Here is a 20537-nt window from a genome sequence, read left to right on the forward strand (position 1 = left end):
TGACTACAGCTGGTAAGATAATGCTCAGAAATGGTGTTTCTTCTAAGGATAAATATCCAGATGTTCTTCTTAAAGTGACTGTCCAAGTGGATCCCGCTCCTGGAGCATGTCCGCCCCATACAGGTGAGATCAGATTCTTTTTGGCCAGCAATGTCTTGTGGAGCTATACCAGTGTCTTGGGTGCCCTGACCCTCCCTCCCCCCGCCCCAGGGCATAAAGGGAGGAGTGGGCCCAACTGTCCAATCCCGCTCTCCATTCCCTCTGCTCCAGTCTCTACTATGGCTGGGTAAGAGGGAACTGGAGCGTCATTGACCCGTGCAGCCTCTTAAAGCCTCAGACACGCCACGTCCAAACTGCATGAACAGTTCTGGCTCCAGCACATGGTGCGCATGTGGACCCACGTTTGGAATCCAGATAGGGACCACATATCTCGATGAACCTCCAGTTACAGCAAGTAATCTTCTCTTGCACACGTACAAGATGGAAAATGACTGTCTAGGAAGGAGTACTATGGAAAAGGATCTAGGGGTTAGAGTGGTTCACAAGCTAAATATGACTCAACAATGTAACACTGTTGCAAAAAAAGCAAACATTCTGGAATGTATTAGCAGGAGTGTTGTTAGCAAGACACGAGAAGGAATTCTTCAGCTCTACTCTGCACTGAACTGGAGTATTGTGTCCAGTTCTGGGTGCCACATTTCAGGAAAGATGTGGGCAAATTGGAGAAAGTTCAGAGAAGAGCAACAAAAATTATTAAAGGTCTAGAAAACATGACCTATGAGGGAAGATTGAAAAATCTGGGTTTGTTTAGTCTGGAGAAGAGAAGACTGAGGGGGGACATAACATTTTCAAGGACATAAAAGGCTGTTACAAGGAGGAGGGAGAAAAATTGTTGTTAACATCTGAGGACAGGACAAGAAGCAATGGGCTTAAATTGCAGCAGGGGCAGTTTAGGTTGGACATGAGGAAAAACTTCCTGTCAGGGTGGTTAAGCACTGGAATAAATTGCCAAGGGAGGTTGTGGAATCTCCGTCACTGGAGATTTTTAAGAGCAGGTTGGACAAACACCTGCCAGGCATGGTCTAGATAATACTTAGTCCTGCCTTGTGTGCAGGGGCTGGACTAGATGACCTCTCGAGCCCGACACTTCTGGACAAGCAGCCACGCCCATTGGCATAAACGTGGACCTAGCAACACTGCTCTTTGTGTTTGTCACACCCAGACAAGGCTACTGCTCACTTCTCTGGAAGCTGAGCTCAGGGGCTACCCGGCAACCACAGCAGGGAAATATACAGAAACCCACAAGCCCAGCAGACCCAGCTGGTGCAGGTACATCATGTCAGCCCTGCACACCCTGCATTAATGGCCCATTGAATACTGGGCATGATCTGAGGCCCTCACCCTCATGCTAAGAGAAACAAATGAGCTCAGAACCAGCTCTCTGCTCCCCTCCTCCTGGACATGGCAGCTCAGAGAGCCCAGGCTTCTCCTAGTGGTGGGCAAACAAGGAAGTGAAAGGCCCCTGAAACAGAGTGAACTTCTGCAGTGGATCAAGCTGAGCCTAGATCTCCCCCTCTGCACACCACGCCTGCTTATGCCAGCTTCCCCCTCAGCACCATGTAGGAACAGCACCCAGCACAGTGGTCATCTACCAGCAGCTCCTGTTGCTGCGGGGAGCCCGCCTCAGTGGAGAAGAGAGCCAAGGCGCTGCCTCCTAAAGGCGACCTTGCTGTCTCTTGAATGATCTTGGCTCCCACAGCAATTTCTCGTGCCCTACAAATGCCTGTCAGTGAAATTGCTATGTCCCTTGGCCCTGCCTCCCAAATCGGGTCATTTGTATGGAGGCCCTTACGCAGCTCCCCCTAGAGTGGCTTCAAAGGTTCCCTGAGCCGGGATTGCATTGATACCTGAGACTCAGCTGAGACCAGTGGAGCAGCCAATGCCGCCATGTGTCAGAGGCATATTTCTGGCTGCCCGGGGCTCAACCTCTGCCCCAGAGGAGCAGCAGTTGTAACAGGCAGTGACATTTCATGGCTTTGCTGGCTGCGGCATGTAAAGTCACATCTGCCTTCCTGACGCTCCCGGCGGGGTGGAAACCAGCACTGAGTAAATGTCACCAGCAGCTCTGAAGTGCAGCAGTGACCTCCGCCTCCTGGCCCAGGCGCACGGGCAGCTGTGACTTCGAGCCAACAGATTAAGGCTCTGATGGAGCAGCTATGAGGCAGCCTCCTGGAGACTGCAGCCACCCCCCGTCTCCTTCCCTAGCAAGGATCTAGGGATGGACCTGAGACACGGGCCCCAGCTGGTACAATCAGCCCCTGCTGCGAGAAACCTAGGACGTGGCTGACTGTGACTCTGAAAGTCAATGTGAGCAGTGCCTGCTCTACTCCGGGGCAAGGCCTGCTGAGGAACAGAGCTGTAGGGGGCCAGGGAAGTATCCACTGATCCTATGATTCATCTACTTTAAGGCTAGACAGGACCATTCTGATTATCTTGCTGAGCTGATTAACACAGGGCGTAGAGTTCTTCCAGTAATTCCTGCAGGGAGTGTCCAGCTACTAGCAATGGTCAAGACAATGAGACTATGCTGGGATGCTGAATGTTTGCTGCTATAGCCTAATATTTGATTTCCCAGCTCCTTCTCTCTACGCTGCCCATCAAGTGTGGGGGAGAGGAAAGCAGGAAGCCTGATCTAGTGATTAAAGCACAGGACCGGGCCTCAGGAGAGCGGAGTCCTATTCTTGGCTCTGCCAGTGGCCACCTAGGTGACACTGGGCAAGTCACTCCCACTCTTTGAGGCAAGAGTGAAATGGGGCTAGTGCTTCCTGGAATTGCAAGGGTATTTGGAAGCTCAGTTTGTCCATGTGCTTTGAGACCCTTAGACAGAAGATGCTCTAGATGTACTATTAATAACGTTGGGGTAAAGTGTCCCACCCACACATCGCATTTCCTTCGCATTCTCTTTCATCTTGGTATTCTCCTCACTACACGGAGTACTAAAGCAATGCCCCACAGAAGACCACTAGGGCTGCACGGTTTGGAATGGCTCCTCCTTATATGGTCCTCATCACCATAGTACTTGAGAAGCCCCTCACCCTCCTGAGAATTTTATCCTCACCACACTCCGAGTGGCAGGGAGATACTGTCCCTTGGTAACAGATGGGGAACAGGCACAGAGGAACCAAGGGACTTGCCCAAGGTCACCCAGCAGATCAGTGGAAGGGCCAAGAATTGAACCCAGAGCTCCTGAACCCCACTCCAGAGCCCCCTCCAATCGGCCATCCTGCTTACCACAGTAATCACCTAGTACCAAAACAAGCTGGTAAAATCTAGTCTCCTGTTTCTTCAGGAAGTGCAGGGGATTCTTCGGGAATGCCCACATCCCTTTGGTAATGGCCTCTTGCCCTCATGATTGCAAAGAAAACTTTGAAAACGTGACCCAGGTGCAACTGAGGCAGCAACATCTGCAGAGAGCCTGAGATGTTCACCTCCATGGGTGTTGATGGAGTTACCATTGTTAGCTAGTGGGCTGAATTTCACTGTGTGGAAGGGCAAGTAGGTTCCTATCATGAAGGTCTGCACAATCTATGCTAAGTGCCAGTTCATTTGGAAGCCCTGGCCTTGGGAGACACCACCAATAGTCTACCCCCAATCAAGACAACGCCCAAGAAACCCAGAAGGGCACCCAGACCCCACCATGGGGAAGTCAAGCAAGGATGCCCTCCAGCCCCATTGAGGAGGAGCCAAGACCAAGGAGCCCAACCAACATGCAAGTTCATCAGTGAACACCAGCACAATCTGTTGAGTGGCCTCCTTCGAGGGAGGAGCTTATCTGGTGGTTGGAGCTTGGAGTAGAACCACTCACTTTATTTTTTCCCCTCGCTGAGAGCCCAGCGGTGATAGAATGGAACAGGATACTGTGGGTGAGGATGCGTCATTGATTTATATTCAATAGTTTCAGAATTCCTCTGCTCTCATTCATTAAATTGTGTACAGGTCTGGTCCCTCGCCTCTTGGTGTTCAAGCAGTTAAGGGTCTGGCACCACAACACAAGCTGTGCGGGAGCTAGCCTGCCCCAGTGAGCTTGATTCCAGCTAGTGTGGGTGGTAACAGTGGTGAAGAGGGTGCATCATGGGCTTCCACGTGGGAGGTAGAAGCCTGGCACAGACTCTGAGTGCATACTCAGCTAGCTAGCCCACTCGGAAGCACGTGCTGTGCTGACTTCACTATTGTTACCCACGCTAGCTGGATTCAAGCTAGCTCAGGCAGCCGAACCTCTGCACAGCTTTTGCTGTGTAGACATACCCTACGTTGGACAGATAAGGCTCTGGATGCAGCCTTTGTGAACAGGGCCACCCACATACAGGCACATGCAATGACCTGGTGTGAACATGATGAGGGGAAGTGGAATGTAAAGGCTGCTGGGCAGCTACACCTGGCTGATAACTATCTGTCTTCCTCAGGCAAGAAGGAACCTGGTTATTTTTAAATCAGTGGGCCCTGTAGATAGCTACGTCAAATTCTGTTCCTTGTGCAAAGGAGAAGGGGAAATGTTTTTCTATTTCCTGAAATTCCCCGGGCTTGTTTGCCTGTGTGTGTGCACATGTGTTCCTAAAATGCTCACTTCCCTAATTCACCCTCTCTCTGAGAAAAGAATGACAGCTGTTTATAAAGCGGAGGTCACCCAGACACGAAACAGAAATTATACCATGCGTTCCCACATGGAGAAAAGATCTCCAACTGTGAAGGGTTTTTTGTCTGGCAGATAAAAACATAACAAGATCCAGTGACCAGAAGTTGAAACTAGACAAATTCAGACTAGAAATAGGGTACACATATTCAAGTGAAGGTGTCATAAATATAAAGGGAAGGGTAACCACCTTTCTGTATACAGTGATATAAAATCCCTCCTGGCCAGAGGCAAAATCCTTTCACCTGTAAAGGGTTAAGACGCTAAGGTAACCTCACTGGCACCTGACCCAAAATGACCCATGAGGGGACAAGATACTTTCAAATCTGGAGGGGTTAAAAAAGGCTTCTGTCTGTGTAATACCTTTGCCAGGAACAGATCAAGGATGCAAGCTCTTCAACTCTGTAAAGTTAGTAAGTAATCTAGCTTAAAAATGTGTTACGTTTTCTTTGTTTTGGCTTGTAAATTCGGTGTGCTGGAGGAAATGTGTATTCCTGTTTTTGTGTCTTTTTGTAACTTAAGGTTTTGCCTAGAGGGATTCTCTGTTTTGAATCTGACTGCCTGTAAGATTATCTTCCATTCTGATCTTACAGAGTTGTTCTCTTATCTTTTTTTGTTCTTCTAATAAAGTTCTGATTTTTAAGAACCTGATTGGGTTTTTGGGGTCTTAAAAATCCAAGGCTGGTTTGTGCTCATCTTGTTTATTCTTAAGCCTCCCCAGGAAAGGGGGTGTAAGGGCTTGGGGGGATATTTTGGGGAAATAAGAACTCCAAGTGGTCCTTTCCCTGTTCTTTGTCTAAATCACTTGGTGGTGGCAGCATACTGTTCATGGACAAGGCAAAGTTTGTACCTTGGGGAAGTTTTAACTTAAGCTGGTAAAAATAAGCTTAGGGGGTCTTTCATGCGGGTTCCCACACCTGTACCCTAGAGTTCAGAGTGGGGAGGGAACCTTGACAGAAGGTAATTAACCAGCGGAACAATTTAATCTGGTGGATTCTCCATCACTTGAAGTCTTCAGATCAAGACTGGTTTCAGAGTAGCAGCCATGTTAGTCTGTATCTGTTTCATGTTCTCTGTATGTATACGTATATCGTCTTACTATATGTTCCATTCTATGCATCCGATGAAGTGGGCTGTAGCCCATGAAAGCTTATGCTCAAATAAATTTGTTAGTCTCTAAGGTGCCACAAGTACTCCTGTTCTTTTTGCAGATCAAGACTGGATATCTTTCAAAAAGATATGTTCTAGCTCAGCCAGAAGTGATGGGCTTGGAGAAATTACTGGGTGAAATTCTATGCAGGAGGTCAGACTACATCGTCCTTCTGGTCTTAAAATCTGTGAATCCAGGTGACAAATCAGTGTGAATTGTGAATACCTGTGGTGAACAGTTTATAATCAAAAAAATCAACAGTCCAAAATCTGTTAGCATCAACTATTCTGCATGGTGGATAAATTAACACATGTCATGATCAGTTTGGGGATAATTTCCCATCAGAAAGAAGAGCTAAATCCATGGACAAAATTCCCCCCTGGGTTTTGTTCACCCATCTCTAGCCTGGTGTTTGTTTCATGGCTGTCATAAAGTGACATGGACGGAAATGAGCTTATTGATTTGTGCTCTGGTTCTTTGCTTTGGAACCTTAAGTCAATTTGGCCTTTTAAGTTGCCTCTATTCTTTTATTAATACTTTGCCTTATTTTTCTCAACAGTGCTGTCCAATTATGACTGAGTGCAGAGGGCTCTGAAAGGGAGGCGGGTGCAGGGAGAGAAAAGCTAGCTACCGTCATATTTAAGCATTAACTTGCAAGTTTTCTATTCCAGAAAGAAAAGACAATGACTGCTGAAATCACATTGCTGGCAGGTTATCCTCCTGCTTTAAACTTGTTTTACATTTGCTCATAATACCTAAGATATGGTAGAACCCCCTCCTAAATAGCCCCAGTCTCAGCTACTCTCTATTTCTAAGGGAATATTTAAAGCAACTTTGCACTGATTTAATGCTAATAATTTGCACTTCTGTTGCATCCCACCAGATCAAAGTTCTGTTCAGACGTTCATTAATAACATTGCTTTCCATTTATATTGGACTATCAAGCTCAAGGTGGGTGAGCAGCATTGTTATCTCTTTTTCACAGACTGAGCAACTGAGGCAATGGGGAGTCAAATGACTTGCTCAGGGTCACACAGCAAGTGAGCAGTACCACTAGAAACAACCCAGGAGTCCTGACTTTCTGCCCTGCATTCAGATCACTAGATCAAAGCTGCCTCTGGAGAACCCAAGAAGCAAAATGGTGTTAGGGTTAAAGCACAGGGCTGGGCGGCAGGGGATTTAGTTTCTATTCCTGCCACAGGCCTCTCATGGCCTCCATTTCCCCGTCTAAAACCTGAAGCTAACGACAGTTACATACCTCACAAGAATGTCAAGAGGCCTAGCTCACTAATGTTTGCACAGGGCTGTCAGGCCTTCAGAGGGCAGGTGCTGCAGAAACACAGGGTATTATGATGCATCAAGGGCCCAATGCCAAGTCAACTTTGCTCCCAAAACGTAGGTGATTTTAAAACGCTTTCAAACCCTAAGCCCACAGAAATACTTCCCTCCTTAAAAAATATCCCTTTGGAAATCAATTACCATTTCCCGGCACTGTTTGCAACCCAACCATTGTGGCTTGGATTAATGAGCTAGTGCAGGGGTTCTTGCAACAAAATTTTTGGTGGCCTCAGAGTGCGGCCACCAACTCTTGCTGATGGCTGCTCTGACAATTTTTCCTAAAATAACTTCAGGAAAAACAAATAAATATGCAAATACTTATGTCCAAATAATAATAATTTATCTATGTAGGGTGTTTTTCTTTGCAGACTCAATAATAAAAATAATGCATACTTGTCTCTATTCTTTATTGGACCTAAACAGAATAGAAACACAAATAAGTTGCTTTGAACATTCTTGTCTTTTTTCTTGTTGGTTTGTGTGTGTTTTTGGGTTGTTGGGGTTTTTTTACACTTGCTAGTTATAAGTAACTCTGCTGTGAAACGTGATATTTGCATGTTTGTTTATCACTTTTCACAGCAGACTTACTCAGCCCCCACAAGTTAAGCCCTGCATGGGGAGGTGGCTACAGAGGCAGCGGGGGCCAGGGGCAATGGGACACTTGAGGAGGCAGTGGGGACCAGAGGTGATGGGGTGAGCTTGGGGCCAGAGCCTGCCACCGCACAGCCAGGGAATGGAGCCCAAAGCCCCACACCCAGAGGACAGGGCCTGGAGCGTGCTGCCCACCACCCCAGGGCTGAAGCCCAACCCCACCACACCTGGGAACGTGGGGAACTCACTGACTGCCTTCTCCTCCAGCTTGTGTGTCTCCAGAGGGGGGCGGGGCCCAACCACTGCTGGTGGGCCCTGGGGAGAGGCTGTGCTTTGCCCTCCTTCTCACAAATCACTGCCCAGGAGGCTGTGGCCGCGAAAAAAGCCCCTTGTGGTCGCATTTGAGAAATGCTAAGCTAGTGCATGAGAACCAGAACCTGACACTGATTAGAAAAAAATGTGAAACTCACTAGTCTAGTGTCATTCTCTAAACCAAGTGAAATGCCAAAAATAGCCCAATCCATCCACGGTACTAAGTATATTCACTGACTGCAATGTTTGTCTGTAATAATTTGAGGGACTGTTAGTAACATACATAAGAACATTTGCTTTTAAAACATATACTGGGCCAAATGCTTCTTTGGTGGGACTCGAGTGACTTCAGTAGATCCAAGCCTGACAATGTGAGAGAAGGAACAGACATTATGGGCTCTGGTTAAGGCACTGGAGTGGGACTCGGGGGATTTGGGCTCAGTTCCCAGCTTTGCCACACACTCCCAGCGTGATCTTGACTAAATCACCTAAGGCTGGATCCCAAAGCACGCTGCAATTAATGATAAGATTCCTACTGAGATCAGTGAAACTGGACCAAACCCATATTGCCTCAGTTCTCCAGCTGCAAAATAGGAATCACAATATTCCCTCTCTCTCGTCTATTTAGAGTCTAAGCTGTTTGGAGCAGGGCCTGTCTCTTGGTTGAGACCCCTAGATGTTACTATGATATGTATGAGGATCCTGGTGAGTTCTTACTGTAGGGTGCAAAGTTGCACATCATACCAGATCAGGCCACTTGATCATGTCTGATCTCCTGCCTCTGGCAATGGCCTACGTCTGAGAAAGGCAAACTACAGCCCTCCCTATGCACCTGTACAATGTTTATTGCTGTATGCAAGAGGAAAATCTTCCTTCCTGACCTTTCCAGCAACTAATTTATGCCCTGGAGTATGAGTTTAGTGTGAATGCTTATCACTGCATGAATCAGGAGGCTCCCTCCACTTGGACATCTCTAACAGAGAATTAATTCATGAATCTGTACAGGACAGCATCTTGCTCTACCAGCTCATCAAAATGGGCCTGCCAGGTGCTATCACAGCCCTCAGGAAGGCTTGTTTTTCCCCTGAGGGTCAGAGGTTGCAGGGAATTACCATCACCAAAGATAAGGCTTAAGTTTTCTCTTCTAGGGTGATGCCAGCGCTTCTCCAAATGGAGTTATTCTGAAGTTCAAGCAGATCCCTGTGGAGACAGCAGGATATTTTCACACATTGAGCACTGTGACATCAGAACCAGCCTGTTGTTCCACTTGGCCAATGCGCTGTCAGATTCTGCCACCCCCATCTGCTCGCTGGCTTGAAGTTGCCAGCAATGACAGAAGGCTTTAGTGCCCGAAGGAGTGTCTTTTCCTACCCTAGCATGGGCTTTGGCTTTGCAGCATTAGTCCCTTCTGTACGTGCCACGATTATCGTCGGGAGGGATCTTTCATCTTGGACTAAAAAGCATTCCCAATTCTTCTGAAATGAAATCAGAGAGTCGAGGCAGCAGCTGGGAATGAAAGCACCTTCTTCATTTCCTTCCAGTTCAAATATCTAGTGATATTCTGGTCCTGATGCTTTCCTCTGCAATTCTCCTTCAGGTTTTGGAGCTGCTTGCCTGAGTTGTTTTGTAAGCACCAGCAAAACACACACACACACACACACCCCGTCAGCATTTATATAGCACTTTTCATAGTCCAGGGGGATTGTGCTATTAGCCACTTTTTTTTCATTTCACATCAAGTGACTGTGAAATCAGGAATTGTTATTAGCTGATTTTGAAGAAAGGGAAACAGAGGCAGGGATGTAAAGTAACTTACATATGATCACAAGCAAGTCGGTGTCAGAGCTGGTTTCTTTCTGCTCGCTTCCTGCCTCTCCCCCAGACCTCACTAGAGAGGAGCAATGACAGGAGAGTTGGGTAGTAAGTGGAGCTGTACATTTAATGTTTAAAGATACTGCAGTCTGCAGCAGCTGAAAGCTGTCTAGTGCCTTGTGTGACAGGTTATTCATCCCACTTCCCATAAACCACAGCCACATTAGGGAGTAGCCAGCATCTTTGTGGCACTCCCAGCAGAGAGGCCATTCCCCTTTTCCCTTTAGGGAAGGTCCCTCTCCAGCTTGCTACAGATGTAAGTTCTGATAATGGTGCCCATCGAGATCCCTGGGCACTTTTCAGACAGCAGGATTGTTAGCTGATATCCTGGCTACAGTCCAGCTTTGGGAATGACATGCTGCCCACTGCAGTTTCAGCTACATAAGGGGTGTATCGTGTCTGGTGCTGAATGGTAGTGTGATGATGTGGGGTGTTGTTAATTAACTGTATTCCACCCTAGAGGTTACTGCAACTGCATGGGAGATGAAGCAATGCAGGCTGCATTTTTGGGCATTCGGTTTGTGCCCCTTTGGGATGAGGCGCCTAATATAAATGTGGCATCTTCATATTTGGTATTGAGCGTTCCCTTGCAATCGTCATATCAACAGGCAGGGAACGAAGGAGGCATTGATGAGCTAACAAAGGCAAAAGGATCCAAAGCAAATTGCTTATCAGGTTTTTTAACCCAGGGTCAGCAGGGCTGCAAGAGGAAATCAATGTAGTAATAAAAAGAGGGTGAAACCTCCCAAACCTTCTGGTGTCTCAGAAATAAGTTAATTTACAAACGTTGTGTTTGCCTGTCCGTTCACAAGATGAGTTTAACCTCACGCATTGGCAAGGTTACGCTTTCCCTATTAGACAAAGAGCTTCAAGCTGCTGGATGTCACTTGGGCTGGAAAATGCCCAGCTGCTTTCCACATTGTGTTGAGATGCAGTGATACAGGATGCGATTACAGGAGCATTCCAGCCAGTGACGGAGCACTCTCATTGGGGTGCCAAGCCCAGTTTTCATGCCCTCACCTTAACAAAGATCCCGGCATGAATGGGGAGGTCCAGAGAAGGGCATCCAAGATGGCTAGAGGCCTGGAGATACTAAACAAATACTCAATTGTTTAGGGTTGAAAGGAGAGAAGTGAGAGGGAACTTGATTGAAGATCAGGAGTGAGAATGTGAAAGTACCTTTTAGGTTGTCCCATCTTATGAGAACAGGACAAGACCCAATGGCCTCCAGAGGCACCATCTTGTAAGGGATCCTCTGAGGCACCCCAAACTAAGCAAGGCTGGGCCTGGTTGAGTATTTGTATGGGAGATCCTCTCAGATTACCAAGGCCCAGGTCCTCAAAGATATTCAGGCATATAACTTCAGTTGAAATCAGTGGAAGTTAGGATCCTAAATATTTTGTAGCTCTGGTCTCAGGTTGCTACAAGAAACGGTGTGGGTGATATGGTAGGTGTCATACTTTGCTCTGAATCAATCCCTCCACTAGTATGGCGCGAAGGGGTGCTCATTGCTGGAAGTATCACCTTTTGGACAAGAAGTAAACCCAGTGCCTTGGCTGATTGTGGTCATTAAAGACCCCAGGGCATTCTGTGTGGGAGCTGAGCTTGTGATGCTGGAGTCCAAGCTGAATTCCAGCCAAGGAAGAGTGCTTATTCTGCCCATTTATATTCCCCCTGCAGTATCAGCTGGACACAGTAATCTCAGTCACATCCTGTCCTGAACTGGTGTGTACTGATGTCATACACCATTGGACAGCTGATGCAGCTGATGCCATGGGCCAGCATACAGCTGGATAAAGGGATGTTTCTCAATGGTTTGTATAGTAGTTTGCCAGTAAAGTGCCTTGGGGTCCTTTAGAATGGAGTGATTATTATTGGCTTATTTACATGTTTAGGCCAATGTGCCATCCTTGCTGTCTCTCATTCAGACAAGCATGAAACAGATGAACCCAGGCCATCAAATTCACACTGCTTCAGGCTGGATGTGTCTCAGAAGTTACTTATGCACCCTGAGATGTTTGGGATTCCAGTTCAGCCCATTTCACAGGTAGGGTCCAAGTGTGAGGTAGAACTGGTCTGGAATTTTCCATAAAAATCTTGTTTTGACAGAAAATTTAAATTTTCTGGGGGTAAAATGTTAATTTTTGCCCCCCAAAAATCAGTTTTTCCATCAGGAAAATCTAAACAAAACATTTTGTTTCAGGTTGGGTTGCCACTAATCTGTGTATCAACATAAGCTGCAGTGGTGCCTCATGGGAGTTGTAGTTTGGGTGCCTCAAGCCCCCATTCTCTCCTAAAAACTGGGCTCCCTGGTTGGACTATATCTCCCATGGTCCCCCACAGCTTCTCTACCTGAGGAAGAGAACACAGTGCATCGTGGAAAATGTAGTCTGCCCAGGGAGCCCAGCCCAGCCCATAGGGGAGAATAGGGGCATGAAGCACCCGAACTACAACTCCCATGAGGCACTGCAGCATCTCAAGTGGGTGCAGATTAATATCAACCAGCCCAAAGTGAATCAATTCTGACATTTTCAAATCTAAATTTTTCTGAACTGTCTTTCATTACAAATTTTGCATTTTCAACCTGATTCAGGACAAAAACAAATGTCAAAATAACAGAATTTCCTGTGGGATGGTTTTTCAATCAACTCTAGTGTGAGCTAGGATCTGGATTTAAATGCCCCCAAATCCTGCAGGTGAGGAGGGGCATTGGGATCTGGGGCTCCCATCTGGATCCATCTCTAGTTCTAAGCCACTTCTTTTTATTACACTTTCCTTAGCCCTAAATGCCTGATTTTCCATATTGTGGTGCACCCCAATATCACACATGCACTGGCCCAAATGCAGCCTCTGGGTAAGTAGGTGCAACTCCCATTGACTTCACTGGGAATTTCACATCCTTGCAGCAGGCCTGACTTTGGTCTTATTAATTGTTTGTTAAATCAAGCACACCCTGCTGGATAGATCTTGCATTAGAGGACCTTACAGCAACCTTATTCAATTAGCCGTCTCCTTCAGCAGTCTCTGATTTAAACTAGATGTCCTTTGCCACTGTTGACAACTGCCTTGCAATACAACTCTGCTCCCATCTGCTAATGGACACAAGGAAACTTCCATTGCGGAGCTCAAGGAGTCTTTGCCAGCTAATGAGCTGGCAGGCGGGTGTTCCCAGAAGACCCTTTCCCAGTGCTGTCTCATCAGAGCACCAACCCGGTGGCAAGAGGGCTTAAACCTATACATGCACATCGTCGTCAGCAGAGTATGCAATGAACGTCAGCAGGCAGCCCCAACAGAGTGGGAGACCAATTACACTGAAGCACACAGGGGATGGTATAAATAATGAGAGCAAACTGTGCAGGCATCAGTGAAGTCTAAGAACATAGTGAGCCGGAGATCAGAACAGGGTGAGTAACTAAACTTCTCTCATGCTTTGCAAACCGCGTTAGTTACAAGCAAATCTGATACCAGAAGTACTTCTGGGGGCCTGGTATCCTAAAGGCATTAAATGCAAATGGATTTCATGTATGTGATTATCTTTCATAGAGTCAAATTCTGCGGACAGTGTAAATCTGGAGGGGCTCCAGTGGAATTCCTCCAGCTTTCCACTTGTGAAACTGGGGTCAGAATTTGCCTTCTAGATATGAAAACAAAACCGTAAATAGTGGCTAATCAACCCCAGCCAACCTGAGTATTTCAGCAGAAAGGTGCTGGCTTGCCTTCCTCTTGCCAACTACAATATCTTCATCATGTAATAGGTGATCGGACTTTCTTTTCTTAAGATGTAATATTTTGAAATGACAGATGAACCGCACAGCAGTTGAGCACAGAGTGAATTACCCTGCAGAACTGTTTTAGCCTGGAGATGGTATCACGCTGCTTCAGGCTGGATACATCTCACAAGTTAGTTATGCAGTTGCTTTAAAAAAAAAAAAAAAAAAGAGGAAAAAATTCTTATAATTAATATTCTTGACATCAGTGAGAGAAACCTGTAGGATCTCATCTAATCTCTATCTAGCCTGCACTCAGCCCCACAGTGGCCAAGTGCTTGTGGTCTTTGATCACCGTAAGAGCCCTTGAAGAAGGCGGGTTTGCAGCAGGGGTTTTCCTATCAAAGCTTAAAATGGGTTGGGGTGTGTCAGACTCAACTCCCCAGAGCCTTCAGGAAAAAAGAGAGAGAGAATTTTGAGTCGGAGTGAAGAAAATTTAGTCACTGATTATAGGCACTGTTTTATACCATGAATGAATGAAATTCCATCCTTAGTTAATGACAGACCAGCACTTGGATGAGAATGCTTCAAATCCTGACTGAGATCACACTAAACCCTGATTCCAGAGACATGTTCAGATACTAGGTTATGAGAAGAGGTTGTGATGCTGTGTCTGGAGGAACGGGGAGGTGCTGTAAACTGGAACAAAGTGTTGCCCGGGGTGCACAGGGGGAATCAAGATTTCTGGGTTCTTGTCTCAGCTTTGTCACTGACTTGCTGTGTGGTTTTGGGAAAGTCACTTAACATCTCAATATTTCCATGTTTAAAAGGAGCATAATAATCTCCTCAAGGTATTAGGGGATTGGATTGATATTCAGAAAGCACTTCAACGCCCTCTGTGCTAGATAAGCACAAAGCGTTGGTATATAGTTGTTACTGCAGTTTCTTTAGGTTGTAAAATGAAGAAGGTAAAATTATATGCTGCTTTCCCAGATTTAGGATATAGATAAAATCACAAACACTGCTCACATTGTGCTCAGTGGCTTGAGAATACAGTAGAACCTCAGTTACGAACACCTCGGGAATGGAGGTTGTTCATAACGCTGAACAAAACATCATGGTGGTTCTTTCAAAAGTTTACAACTGAACATTGACTTAATACAGCTTTGAAACTTTACTATGCAGAAGAAAAATGCTACTTTCCCTTTATTTTTTCAGTAGTTTGCATTTAACACAGCACTGTACTGTATTTGCTTTTTTTTTTCTCTACTGCTGCCTGATTGCGTACGTCCGGTTCCAAATGAGGGGTGTGGTTGACTGGTCAGTTCGAAACTCTGGTTTTCGTAACTCTGAGGTTCTACTGTGCCATTGACCAGTATGTGAGAGGGGATGATGGATTGGCACTTAGGTTAGTTCCACCTAACAAATGCAGGTAACTGCCGACAAAGGGATAGCACCAGAGTCCGTTGCAAACTGTTCTAACACAGGGAACAAAGCTGACTGCAGGGCTTGGCCATCCAGTTTCAGTGGAGCACGTTCAGAGCTTTTCGCTTTGCCCTGCTCTCTTAAATCTGCACCACAGAATCCTGGGGAAAGACCTCTTGGTTCAGCAACTCCTCCCTTTCCCCAGCTAGTGCAAACTCCACCACACTATGGGCCCAGTCCTGCTCTCTGTTACGTGAGTGTAAATCCAGAGTAATGCCACTGACCCAGTGGGGTTTCAGAGAGACCAGTGTAAATCCAGAGTAGACCCATTTTGCTTTACACTGGTGTAAGTTTTAGTACAGTCATCAGTCTCTTCCATGACTGCTTAGTTGAAGGCAGGACTTAGGGAGATGCAATGAGGTGACATCCCGGAGAAGGCAGCACAGGCAGGGAGTGCCATCAGATTAAGAGAGTCTAAGGCCAGAACGGACCACTGCGATCATCTCATCTGACCTCCTGTAGAACACAGGACAGGGAACATCCCCCGAAAAATAATTCCTAGAGCAAATCTTCTAGAAAAACATCCAATCTTGACTTAAAATTTGTCAGTGATGGAGAATGTTCCAAATGTTAATTACCCTCACTGTGAAAAATTTACATCTGATTTCCAGTCTGAATTTGTCTAGCTCCAACTTCCAGCCATTGGATCATGTTACACCTTTCTCTGTTAGTCTTAAGAGCCCACTGTCAAATATTTGCTCCCCACGTAGGTACTTATAAACCAGGGGTGGCCAAACTGCGGCTCTTTTACAGAGCTCCCCATTCTCTGCCTACCACACTGGGGGGAGAGCTCAGGGCTTCTGCCCTGCGGCAGGGTGGTGGGGCTAGGAGCTTCTGCCAGAGACGACTGGTGCCTGCTGAAGAGGGGCACAATATAAAGGTTTGGGCCCCCCAACAGCTTGAGTCATGCCTCCCCCCAGGCGCACACACCTCATACCCTTAGTGGTCCCTCCCTGCAGGGAGGGGCAGCAGCAAAAGCAGCAGTTCTCCTTGCAGCTCCCAGCTGTTTGCTGCTGCCTCTCCGCACAGCTGCACATCCCAGCTTGCTGGCTCCAGCAGCTGCCGTGCAGAGAGGGGGCCCAGCAGCACCATGTGACCAAGCAGGCCCAACAAACCCTGGCAAAAATTGGGGAGGGGCACAAGATCCCACATCTCTCTGCCAAATGTCACCTCTGGCTTCTGTCCAGCGGGGCGGGGGGTCCTCAGGGCTTCAGCCCTGCAGGTTGCACCTGCCGGGACTCAGGGCTTCAGCCCCAATCCCCGGCAGACATCTCCCTCAGGGCTGAAGCCCCAAGACCCCCCCTCCGCACAAGGCCGAAATCCCGAGTCCTGGCAGGCACGTCCCACAGTGCTGAAGCCCTAAGACCCCCCTGCCCCTCAAGGCTGAAGCCCCGAGCCCTGGCAGGCATCCCCCCAGCTCTCAAACTTCTGAAGACTGTCGTATGTGGCTCAGAGGATCAGTACGTTTGGCCACCCCTGTTATAGGCTGTATAACATTTGGCCACCCCTGTTATAAGCTGTTATAGGTTTGTATACGTTTGGCCACCCCTCTTATAGGCTGTATCAAGTCACCCCTTAACCTTCTCTTTGTTAAGCTAAATAAATTGAACTCCTTGAGTCTACTGCTATAAGGCAGGTTTTCTAATCCTTTAATCATTCTCGTGGCTCTTCTCTGAACCCTTTCCAATGTATCAACATAATTCCTGAATGGGTGGGTACTAGAACTGGACACAGTAGTCCTGCACCAGTGCCAAATAGAGAGGTAAAATAATCTCTCTACTCCTACTCGCGAGTCCCCGGTTTATGTATCCCAGATCACATTAGCTCTTTTGGCCAGATCTGCCTATAAGTCTTGAGCTAATGCTACCCTTAGTCCCTTTAGAAGCCAAGTGCCTTTCATCTGAGGGCCCCATAGCCTGTTACTGATGTTAACTAGTTGGGCTTCACAACCACCCTGCCAGGCAGGTGAGCGTTATCCCCATTATACAGGTGAGGAACACAGACACAAAGTAACCTGCCCAGGGTCACCCAGCGGGAGAGTTGGGAAGAGAACCCAGGAGTCCAGGCTCCCTGTTCCCATCTCTTCCCACCAGGCCATGCTGCCTGTGTGCACCCTGCACTGCATGCTAGGAAATGAGGCACTGCCTGCCCTATGGCTCTAGAATCACGCATGCTGTGGGACCTTTCCCTCTGCTGACTGCTCCCAGGCCACGTCTGACTCTCTCCTCCCTTCTCCTTGCAGGATCTCCCCATTCAGCCAGACAGTGCCATGGCACGTCAACGACCTCTCCTGCTCTTGCTCTTTGTAGTGCTAGTAGTCAGCACCCACCTGTCAAGAGCTCAGCACTGGTCTCACGGCTGGTATCCCGGAGGGAAAAGAGAACTAGATTTGTCACAGACTCCAGAGGTGAGTTCCAGCCTTTCTGTAGGGGGATCTTCCATGTTACTTTAAAACCCACAGTACGTTCTAAATGCATCTTGTTCTGCAGCCCTAATTTAAGGACTGATCCTGGGAGGTGCTGAGCATCCCCATGGGATCCAGTGGGAATTGTGGGTGCTCAGCACCCTCTCAGGATCAAGACCTTAATGAAAATGCTGGCATACACAGAGATCAACATTTCATCACCACTTCCCAGCCCTGTGCTCACCACCCAGAGCACACGGCCTTCAGACACAGATCAGGATACGAACTGTCCCAAGGCTCAGGGTTCTTCTGATCTGCACAGCTGGAGCATCTTAACAGACACAACTGGGAAGAGACGACAACTGGGAGCAGGCCAAAGCTGGACAGCCTTTAGTACTTTCACATGCTAGCTTTAAGGCATGCACCATTTCCTCCTTTCCTGCAGCATGTCAGCTGCTCTTCAAGGCATATCCATGTGGAGAAGGGTTCCACCTTGAATTGAGCAGTTTGGGGGACTTTTCCCCCCTTAATATACATTGACTGAATTTTGTCACCATCCAGTATCCAGACATTATAGCTCAGCAAATTACATGCACATTGGAAAGCCTTGAAGAGGTAACAGAGAAATATGAGCATATTTATGAGCATAAATAACGCATAGCTCTGTTAACAGAAAAATACACTGCGGGCCCTGGTCTGCTAGGAGCTGCACTGAGGTTACTAACTCATTTCACACAGGACACCAAACAGCCATCGGATGGTAACGCTTCCACTTCTAGAGTTATAGGAATTACTGTATCGGATCAGACTGGTCACTCATTCTAGTCTAATATCCTGACTCTCATAATGGCTTCAGAGGAAAGTACAAGCCATTCTCTATTGGACAATTATGTAATAACCAGTCCATAGGGGGAAGTTTGTCGTCTGCTTATTCAGTCTTATACCCCACAGCATGAGGGTTTACATCCCTTGTTTCTTTCCCCCAGCTGTGAATATAAGTGTTTTTGTGACAGAGCAGGGCTGAAATTAATTTAGGGATAAAAGACCACGTAGCCACCCAATCCCTGAAATGTATTTGTTTTGTTTGTGAGTTCAGGCTTCAGAAGAAATCAAACTGTGTGATGGGGAAGAGTGTGCTTATCTGAGAAGCCCAAGGAAAACCATTGTGAACGCTCTGCTGGTAAGAACATGCAACCTTCTCCAGGAGCTACCAGAGTGCTTCAGCATTTAGCAGAGGAGGCAAAAGTGGGGCAGCAGCGAACAATCCTCTATTGTCGATGATTAGAAGTATTTTCTATCTCTAATGTCAAAGGCTTTTAAAGACAAAAAAAACAAACACAGCTGCCTGCCCAAAAGAACTTAAAGATCTAGCAAGATGCTGGGCATCTCCTGTGAAAAGTTCAGAATCATGGCCAGGACAAGTGTTAGGATAGGAAGAGCTCAAGAGATAAGACATCCAGGTTATTCAAGTTCTTACATTGCTCCTATCACAGAGGTATCTGAATGTGGCCTCTGTTGTTTCCTTAATATACATATAATATTAATAATGATTTTTTAGGGAGCACAGTCAGGCAAGAGGGGTAGGTGAGTGGTAGAAAGTTAATTGGAAGATGTAAACCTTGAAAGGAGGGATTTGAAGGAGTAATGAAAGGCAGGGATGATAAGCCAGACATAATGGGTGGAGTGCCCGCTTAGACAGAAAACCATTCAGCATTCAAAAGACTGGGAAAATTATTATTTATACTGCAGTGGTTCAGGCCCTGACTGTGGATCACAACTCCGCTGTGCTAGATGGTCTGAGATCAGTCAAATGCGATTAAATGGAGAATCAGGCCCAATAAATTGTGGGATTTTTTTTAAAAAATTGTCTTTGTTGCCAAACAGGCTGACATGCTGGCAAGACAACTCCAGAAGAAGAAGTGAGCCCTTCCACAGACTCTTTCCGAAATGCTTGCCAGCCCCACTGGCTTTTCAGTCGTTTCCTTTGCAACATGATGGTGTGTCTGTAGATTCCATGTATCTGACCGTTAAAGAATTCTTATGAACATCTTGGCTGACTGCACTCAAATGCTGGGAATGTGGATAATGGTGTAACGCTTGAGAAATGTCCCTGACCCATCACCCGACCAGAACGAGGCCCTGTCTGGAGTTCTTTACGCACTGGTGTAACTCCACCATGTTGAATAAAATACTTTTATTTTGCTACATACACAATTCCATCCACATTTATGTCCTTACCCGTGTCTTAAAAAAATAAAAATAAACAAATCTCCAGCCCCATAAACAAGTTTTAAGCACGCACTGATTTTTGAACAAGAGTCGGGTTCCAAAGCCCTTTATTGGTAATCCCTGCCATTGCTTTCTGGGTAGTTCAGCCTTCTGGCTCAGTGCTGGAATATTCTGCCAAACTTTATTCAAAATGTGAGAAAACATCCTATACACAGCCCTTTATTCACAGAGATATAAATATCAGGGTTACATGTAACCTTGGAAATGTTTGATGGTGTTAGTTTTTTTCACAAAAGGCAACATTCTCACATTCATATTAAGAAAATAAGAAAGAGCAAAGGTAAGCTTCTTGGGAAGATAACAAAAGGAAATGAGATCTAAGGGCTAGAGTGCTAGTCTGGGACTTGGGAGACCCAGGTTAAAGCCCTTCCTGCGTGACCTTGGGCAAGTTCACTTAGTCTCTCAGTGACACAGTTTCCTCTCTGTACAAATAATAGCACTGCCCTATTGGGGTGTTGTGAGGCTAAATACATTAGAGATTGTGAAGATACTATGTAATGGGGTTCATAGACATACCTAAGACAGCCCAAAGAGGGTATCTTTTGTCTGTAGCAGGCTACATCTGCCATGAATCGGCAGCTGCTTCTGCAGCAGTGAAGTAATGTCATTAAAGGTGCAGCGCACAGAAACGAAGTCATAATAGCTGTAAGGAGTGTACAGATTGTAACTGGAAAACATAGGTATGAATTCTTCCACCCA

The 20537-nt window shown here is 46.6% G+C and overlaps 1 protein-coding gene across 1 annotated transcript; it reads left to right on the plus strand.

Annotated features, from left to right (window-relative positions):
• The first annotated feature begins 65 nt into the window (after nt 1–65).
• On the plus strand, nt 66–19537 carry LOC144264338 (progonadoliberin-2). Its single transcript, XM_077816031.1, has 4 exons — nt 66–123; nt 17388–17552; nt 18646–18729; nt 19434–19537. Exons 2-4 carry the CDS (start codon nt 17415–17417, stop codon nt 19470–19472), a joined length of 261 nt encoding a protein of 86 aa, XP_077672157.1. The 5' UTR covers nt 66–123; nt 17388–17414; the 3' UTR covers nt 19473–19537.
• The last annotated feature ends 1000 nt before the right edge of the window (nt 19538–20537 follow it).

The sequence above is a fragment of the Eretmochelys imbricata genome, chromosome 4 (genome assembly GCF_965152235.1).
Source record: "Eretmochelys imbricata isolate rEreImb1 chromosome 4, rEreImb1.hap1, whole genome shotgun sequence".
In the NCBI taxonomy this organism is placed as follows: domain Eukaryota; kingdom Metazoa; phylum Chordata; order Testudines; family Cheloniidae; genus Eretmochelys; species Eretmochelys imbricata.

Coding starts and splice junctions, on each gene's coding strand:
- LOC144264338 (XM_077816031.1), top strand. CDS start 17,415: ATGGCACGTCAACGACCTCTCCTGCTCTTGCTCTTTGTAGTGCTAGTA. Junction 17,553..18,645: donor ATTTGTCACAGACTCCAGAG/GTGAGTTCCAGC, acceptor TTGTGAGTTCAG/GCTTCAGAAGAAATCAAACT. Junction 18,730..19,433: donor CCATTGTGAACGCTCTGCTG/GTAAGAACATGC, acceptor GTTGCCAAACAG/GCTGACATGCTGGCAAGACA.